Consider the following 8,320-nt stretch of genomic DNA (forward strand, 5'->3'; position numbering starts at 1 on the left):
CCAGAAAACAGCCAGGAATGATTCACATTTTTATTAGGAAAATCAGCAGTAAAATCTAAAACCTGTCGTGTAAGAATGACAGCAGTGTTTCAGTGAAGTGCATGGAAAGCATATTGCAAGTTAAAGGTACAATACAGTCATTAAAAGAAATTAAAAATTACAAGAGATCTTACAGAATAGGGTTAACAAAGCCACTCCTTACAGAGCACCGTAAAGCCCTGTTATAGTAACCAATGTACCTCAACCTTAAGCCAAGGAGCCTTCTTCAGGGTTTTGCAGCTGTGTAAAACACAGCTGTGACAAGGACACTTTTCATGACACTGTACAAAGTCCAACTCTCCGTAACTTTCAACAGAGCAATGGAGTGCTGTCGACATGCTCTTCAAGAAACAAGCCCCGAGGCTGGCCAGAGTATAACTTTAAAAACTGTAAAAATGTAGTCACATAGCACTGCACCATCTCATGTACTGTCTTGTAAGGACAGGATGACAGTACCGCACAGAAATAAGTACTACACAGAAAACAAACCTTTAAATACCCATTCTAGTAGCAAACGGTAAAAATCAGTATCAACAAAAATTTAATATTCCATACAGGTTAATTATCTGAACAGCAATTCTTCAATTTGTGAGTACCTGTCCTGGTTTCAGCTGGGATAGAGTTAAATTTCTTCCTAGTGCTGTGTTTTGCATTTAGTATGAGAAGAATGTTGGTAACACACTGATGTTTTAGTTGTTGCTAAGTACCCTGCTAGTCAAGGACTTTCAGCTTCCCGTGCTCTGCCAAGTGCACAAAGGGCTGGGAGGGAGCATAGCCAGGACAGCTGGCCCAAGTGACCAACAGGGTATTCCATACCATAATGACATCATGGTCAGTATATAAATAGGAGGCGTGGTCCAGGAAGTAGCGATCGCTATTTGGGCATTGCTCAGCAGGTGGTGAGCAACTGCATTGAGCATCACTCATTTTGTATATTCTATCATTATTATTATTATTATTGTAATTTTCCCTTCCTTTTCTGTTCTATTAAACTGTCTTTATCTCAATCCACGAATTTTACTTTTCTTTTTTCCGATTCTCTGCCCATCCTACTGTGGGGGGAGGAGTGAGCGAGCGGCTGTGTGGTGTTTGGCTGCCTGCCAGCTTAAACCACTACACTACCAAGGACTGACAGCTCACTGACATGGCCGAAGTGATGCAGGCTACAAAACTCACACCGTATTAACTCACGGAAACACATCATACACAACCTGCACACTCCTGCATTTTCTTACAGTAGCCCTGAGGAGGGAATTTCAGAGCATTCATGATTACAGTAACACACTTCAACTGCAAAATACACTTCTTTCTCTTGAAAAAGAAACATACTGTTTCTAGTGAGCATGATGTACCCTGTCCACTCATCTCTGACACAGCAGAGCTCCATTTGCCCGTAAGTGAAGCTACTATCAAAATCCGTCTATCGAACAGAAAACTAAATCACATGTAAAGGGACCCAAGAACTAAACATTTCTCTCTTCACTGTGCTGTTCCTCTTAATGTGAGATAAGTAGCAGAGTGCTGGGGTCTGTGAACTGTTTTTTGAATTATCTACAATCCTCATGAAAAAAACTCTCCAAATCACATCGCTGAATTTTGCTCATTTCTGGTTCCATCAGTTATGTTAGTGTCTTGTGACAACCACCATAGATGCCACCACTTCTGTGACTCCAGAAGCAGCGGGCTCACGAATGCATTACCTTGTCCCTTCCCCAGCCCAGAGGGAGGACAGACCCTTCACCCTGCCCCATTCACCAGCTGCAGCAATCCCCCACACCACATACGCTTGCTAGGCCCAGCTCTGCTCCAGGAGAGGGCTGCTACACTCCCACAGTTTAGAAGTACAAAACCAGCATCAAGTATGGCAAATGAAGCCAGAGAAAGAAACTTTTCCTGTGCCCTGAGCAAGCATCCTACCGGGAGCAGGGAACAATCAGGACCCCAGTCCAGCAACCGTCCCCATGACCATCCTTAACACCGAAATAAAGGTTTGCAGTGCCTCCGGCTTTGCCTCACTCTGCTTCACTGAAACCTGCATCTCCGAATCTGCCGCCTCAAGCAAGAGCTCTGTTAGGAAGAGGCAACCTGTGTCATCCTGAGCACTGAGATAAGCTTTCCACGGCTGGAGGCCAGCTTTGCTCATAGCAATAGTCTGGATGTGGACAACGTGAAGAGCCGTCTGCATGGTATCTGGATGAACAGTCCCACACCAGGGCAGAGAGAGGTGGCAGCTCATGTCCAAGCTCAGCCAGGTCTTCTCAAACTGTTCTGCAGTCAGGTAAACATCAGGAATTAAGGTCAGGCTGCCTGTATCGGGATGAACCTTGAGGACTTCTTTATTCCCTTCAGAAATCAGTGACTCTGAAATGAAACCATAAACATGTGAGATGCAGCATATAAGGTGCAGCTCCCAATTTCACAGAGAACACTTTATGGAGCCATCAGATGAAGAGGGCTGGAATCACAGTGCCTTCAGCGGTGATCAGCCATGCATTGCACAAGATAGTCAGAACACTAAGACAGCATTCTCAAAGCACTGTGATCTTCTTCCAAAGAAACCCACATGAAAACATTTACCGACAAGGGGAAAACAGATCCCAGATGAAGGTGAGGTGGGTTACCTGTGCCTCTGTTCCTGGAGTCAGTACAAGGAGAACAAGCGTAAGAGGGTTCTGCTGGCTGGTGAGCAGTGACGAGTGCCCAGTGTTCTCTGCCATAAACTGGTGCAAGAGTATTAAACTCCAAAGCCCATGTATTCACGGGTCGCTCAGTTTGGTCTTCCAGGAGCCCCAGAGAGGGGTCAGACTTGGGGCTACACAGGACCCGTTTCACTTCTTCCACACCGGACTGCAAAAGGCGATAGTAGAACAATCCACGGTCTCGTACTGCCATATCCATCTCCTCCTCTGGAAATTAGAGGGACATAATCTATGGAGAATTCTATCATCCAGATTCCCCCGAAGTACTAACCCTTAATTACTAAAAACAGATTCCCAGGGATACAGTGTAAGCCTGTTACACTCACCAACCAGACAGCTAGGGGCCGAGTAGCAGCCTAAGGCATAAAGCCACCTTACCTTGCCATCCTGGATGGTCTCCTCACAGCTAGGATGCCGACACACAGCATCCATGCACTGGGGACACAGCCAAACCAGGTCCCAAAAAGCCTGTACTACAGCTTCAGTGAAACAGGATGAAGGGAACCCACCTATGCAGTAATAGAGCAGTCTCCCTAGCATGTCCTGACACTCAGCAGGACGAGACAGGAAAAGTCGCACCAATGCTGTCAGAAGCTCCATCTTCACTGCTGGGAACATCTCTGATTTCATGTTCTCCACAAAATCCTCTAAAACATAGGGGGCATTCGGTACTTTCTCACCATGTGCACCCAGGAGCCAGATCAGTGCTTGCTTGCCCTGAAGGAACCACAGAAAAAATAGCAAATAGGCGCTGTTTACCAGAAAGACAGCGCGACATGAAATAAACAGATACGAGAGAAAAAGTCTTCTGAAGATTCTGATCTTTGCCTGCCAATCGCAAGCTAAAGGAAAGCCAAAGAGTCATTGCCCACCCATCCTCAAAGCTGCCAGCCCAAGGCACAAAGCCACCTTACCTCACTGTCCTGGATGGCATCCTCACAGGTAGGCAGTGCCCGACACACGGCATCTGTGCACTGGGGACACAGCCAAACCAGGTCCCGAAAAGCCTGTACTACCGCTGCAATGAAACAAAATGCTCAGCATTCCCTAGGAGTTATAAAACCACTGGGGGGGGGCGGAATCCAAAAAACCCCACTCAAGGGACTTTGCAAATCTTAGCTAGGGAGCTCAGTGCCTTGCTTGTGACTATGATTTCAGACACCCTTCTTCGAAGTCCCATGACACTGCGTTTGTCAGAGCAAAGTTGCACCAAGTCTAAAATAAAGCACTGAAACTTCAGATTGTTCCTCTGGCTGCTGGGAAGTATTCTCTCTTCTGGACATTCCCCAGCCTTTAAAAAGACACTGACTCATGATGCTTCAGACACACAAGGTTAGAATGACAAATTAAAACTAACAACAATTCAAAACGAGTCTCATGAACTTTAGGTCAAAATTTTAAAGGCTCTGCTGCCCACTTACAGAAACACCAGCAGCTTCTAAGACCTAATTCAACAGCTGAGTGGAAGCGTGTGATTTTCAAAACTGAACGCAAGACCATTTAAAAGAGAGGGCAGAAACAGCAATGATATGAAATTAGACCTGAGGGCAGCAGAAGAAAAAGAGAAGCCTGGGTACAACTGAATCAGACTATTATATGAGGAACAGAAATCACAAAGATTTAAAAGATCTGTTAATCATCTTGGCCCTGAAACAGTCACTAAAATGTCTCTGCTGAGTCCCTCACTCCCTAAGTCAGCAGGCAGCAGCCAGAAAGGAGCCTCCACATTGGACCATGAACACAGCTATGACCATCTCCCCCTTCACCACAGAGTAGTTCCTAAGGAAGGAAAAACTACAATGTCCGGTCACACTACTATACCCCCAACTCCACCAGGAAGACTTCCACCTGAAGATGCCAATTAAATTAAAAGCCAAGTGCCTTTCAGAGCCTCGAGTTTGGGATCACAAGCCCCAGCAAGGCCACTTCCTGAAAGCACAAGCCAGGCAACCTGCAGATGATTACCTGAAGTGATATGTTCCTGCTGAAGCCCCAGGAGCTCTGTCAGAATCCACACACACTGTTCTGTGTATGTCCTAGCAATATTGCCTGCAGAGACACCGAAGGACATAAAAGTCAACCTTTTATCAGAGTGAAATAGGAACCATGAGCCCAACTATTCATTGCAAACTCAAGTTAACGAAACAGTCTTTCTCTTTTTCTTTTTGACTACGATTTCTGAAATCAAATGAGCTTGTTCCCCACACAAGGGATATGTTACATTCTCTGAAGCCACGCCTCAGAAGTCGTCTGAACTTTTCTTAAAAGTAACACATAAGAAAGGTGTTTTAGCATCCCTGGCTTTCTCCTTAGGAATACTATAGAAACTCACCTATTTTAAAGCTTACAAAAACAAAACTAAAGTGCCCCAAATCACCTTAACTCTGCCCCCATCACAACTCAAAGAACAAGCAGGTATTAGAGCAGCTCCTCCACCCACTACACAGTTTCATTCAACACTCTTAGGCTCATTAATAAGATGAAATGACACAATTTCTTTAGAGCATCTCATTAGAGCATAGACATTTGAACAAGATTCAAGGACATTATGCGCATCCTGAAACAGTTCAATACCAGGACTTCTGAAAGAATCAGCACAATCGTGGTTTAGAAACACACTCACACAACACATTCCTGGGGAGGCTGGTCTACAGAGGGCTGTACTGCTTCAGTACAGATGAGTTATTTGGCATTTGCCCAGGTATATGTCAGCAGAGAAAGGACCACCTTAAAGGTCTAGGTCCGCAGCTGCTCCCGAGGCAAGACACAGCTCTTACCTATGGCGAAGATCGCCCCTTGGGCAAGCTCTACTGATACATCAGTGCAATAGCCCTTCAGCTCCTCCAGCACTTGCTGTACGTTTTCATCATTCACCAGCTCACACAACACCTCCATTTTCTGGCATTTGATGTAGTGGGGCTCTGAATACGAACAGAAGAACTTTTTGTAGTGGCTGCTAAAATGGCCAGGAAGGCTACCAAGGATCTGACGCACATGGCACAGTGCAGTGAAGCAGAGCTCCCTGCTCTCAGAAGTGCAGGCAGACAGCAGTGGTCCCTTCACTCTCACCAAAACATCTGCCTGCACATGTGGGTACTCCCTGGCCAGCACTAGGAAAAGTTTGGTGGCTGCCATCACAACGCTGGGGCTGCTGCTTTTGAGATAGCTGTCCAGTAGGTTGAGTATGTCAAAGAGTTCCTCCTCACTGCGGGGTCTGTAACGCAGAAGGAAGGTAAGCACCTCACTTTGCCCCCACTGATCCAGATCAGCCATCCTGCCAAGAGAATAAACAGTTTGCAGGAGTCAAGAAGCACACGAAGATCTGCGCTGTGCAGAGCAGAGGCCTTACCCTCTGAGTTTCTTACAGTCTCTATTCCAAACCTAATGCTATGCTTCAGAAGTAGATACCAAAGTTTTATCTCAAGAGAATTGACCAGTTTATGTACATAGGCTTCACCCAGTATTAGTCATATGCACTTCTGCTGGTGCTCTAAGCCAGACAACAACACTGACAAGAACCCTGGGCAGAGCAATACCACTCTTTTGCCAGATCATACAGAATTATCTGCAGAAAAGTTAATTTCTTCAAGCAATGGGTAAGTTATATATCTTTCAATGGATTGGGAGAGACATACTAGAACATACCTGTCCCACAAATATATCATGTATACTGTCACCCAAAAAAAAAAACCTAATCACATTAACTTACAATTCCAAAACAAACCACCAGCTGAAGCAAAGACTTCCTGGAAAAGCAGGGCATCTCACATTTCTCTTAAGATCTTAGCATAACAGTAATTTGGTTTCTCTTAAGATGCGCACCTCCATCTTTGCATGCCTGACTCTTCTCTTCGAGTTCTGACAGGAGCCCAGAAATACCTTACCTGCTTTGCAAGCATGCAAAATGCAAGAGCAAGAATGAAGCTTCCAGTACCATCTTAATATCAAAGAAAACAAACCTGTTGAGGAGATGATGGGCAATGGGTTTGTTGATGACAACTCCTCCCTCCTTCTTCAAGATCTCTTCTAAGGCCCTCAGACAATTCACGACTACAATAGGATCCTGATCACGAAGCAAACTGTATAGCTCATTCACCAATGCACCATCTGCAAAGAAGCAGAGGTCTCTGTATCAAATGCTGTTGACACGCTGCAATTTAATCACCGTCTATAAGCATTTATCACAAACAAAAGATACTGGCAGAAGCAGTCAACAAAACTTCCAGCTCTACAGTAACCCCTGCCCTTGGCACAACATTTCCCTGAAGGTCTGCGGACGTGAGAATGGCACCCAGCCGACCAGAGACTGGGAAAACCCTGTAAAAGCAGGTACCACTGTAAAAGGGGCAGTCTGATGTGGAACCTCGCAGTGCCCGGTGTTCCATTAACGATTCGATACACAGCGACAGCCCACTTACCTTCCTCTCGCTCCCTCTTTCTGCCTTGCAGCCACGACAACCCAGAGGCAGCGCAGCCAACGCGGGACAAACCGCAGGCCTGAATACGCTTTCAGCAGCTGTGTGCCCCCGACTCCACAGGCCACCATCTCCTCCCCGGTGTGCACTGCACCACGGACGGCCCAGCGCGGCCGGCTTACCCACTTCGGAGTCCCCCTGCAGCTTCAGCATCTTGGCGCAGCCGAGCACAGCCGCTCTGCGCACGTAGGAGGCCTTGTCCCGCAGGCCGCTGAGGAGGGGCTGCTGCAGGTACTCCTGAATGCCGGGCATCCTGCGGGCGGGCGGGCGTCAGCGGGCCGCCGCCCCGGCCTCCCCCCGCCGCCCCGGCCCCGCCAGCCTGCTCGGGCCCCGGCCTCCCCCCGCCGCCCCGGCCCCGCCAGCCTGCTCGGGCCCCGGCCTCCCCCCGCCGCCCCGGCCCCGCCAGCCTGCTCGGGCCCCGGCCTCCCCCCGCCCCCCGGCCCCGCCAGCCCGTCCCGGCCCCGGCCCCGGGCCCGGGCCCGCCCCCGCCGCCCCGGCCCACCTGAGGCCGCACATGCTGCGAAGAGCGAGCCCCCGCACGGCGGGGCTGGGGTGGGCGCAGTCCTTGCGCAGCGTGTTAACGGCCAGCAGCGCCAGCTGCGGCTGCCGCGGGGCCTGCGCCCGCACGAACAGCGACACCAGCTTCTTCTGCACCACGTCGGCCGCCGCGCTGGCCTTCACCATCTCCGGGAACAGCCCCGACACGTCCGCGCCCTGCGCCATGTGCCTGCGGCGGAGACACGGTTCAGCGCGGCCCGGCCCCGGCCCCGGCCGCCGCCGCCCGCCCCGGCCCCGGCCACCGCCCGCCCTACCGGATGACGCGCAGGACGGCGGCGCGGTACCGCAGCCGGTCCGCCTGCACGTGCGGGTTGGACAGAGCCCGGCGGAGCTCCCGCAGCGCCTCCTCGCCGCCCAGGTACGGCATGGCCCCGGCCCGGCCCCGCCCGGCCCCGCGCCGCGCCGCCCGCAGCCGCCACACCCCGCGCTGCGCGCGCGCCCCCGCCCCGCCACTGACGTGACGCCTCAGCCGCGCACCGCACGCTGCGCACGCGCTCCCGCCCCGCCCCTGACGTGCGACTCGGCCCCGGCCCGCGCCGCCTGCGCCTG

General features: G+C 50.2%; 1 protein-coding gene across 3 annotated transcripts; it reads right to left on the bottom strand.

Moving 5' to 3' along the window:
* Positions 1-16: 16 nt before the first annotated feature.
* On the bottom strand, positions 17-8,168 carry AP4B1 (adaptor related protein complex 4 subunit beta 1). 3 transcript variants are annotated; one of them, XM_075174253.1, is made up of 11 exons: positions 8,026-8,167; positions 7,716-7,940; positions 7,336-7,466; positions 6,698-6,845; positions 5,516-6,012; positions 4,704-4,787; positions 3,653-3,756; positions 3,248-3,455; positions 2,661-2,945; positions 1,957-2,400; positions 17-62 (listed from the first exon to the last, which is right to left on the bottom strand). In XM_075174253.1, the coding sequence occupies exons 1-10, from the start codon at positions 8,136-8,138 to the stop codon at positions 1,973-1,975; spliced, it is 2,223 nt and encodes a 740-aa protein (XP_075030354.1). In that variant the 5' UTR covers positions 8,139-8,167; the 3' UTR covers positions 17-62; positions 1,957-1,972. The 3 variants fall into 3 exon arrangements, with proteins under 3 accessions (XP_075030354.1, XP_075030355.1, XP_075030356.1); XM_075174254.1 differs by having other exon boundaries at positions 17-2,400; positions 5,516-5,952; positions 8,026-8,168; XM_075174255.1 differs by lacking the exons at positions 7,336-7,466; positions 7,716-7,940; positions 8,026-8,167 and adding an exon at positions 7,157-7,294 and having other exon boundaries at positions 17-2,400.
* Between the last annotated feature and the right edge of the window lie 152 nt (positions 8,169-8,320).

Source organism: Calonectris borealis, chromosome 26, assembly GCF_964195595.1.
Source record: "Calonectris borealis chromosome 26, bCalBor7.hap1.2, whole genome shotgun sequence".
Classification (NCBI taxonomy): domain Eukaryota; kingdom Metazoa; phylum Chordata; class Aves; order Procellariiformes; family Procellariidae; genus Calonectris; species Calonectris borealis.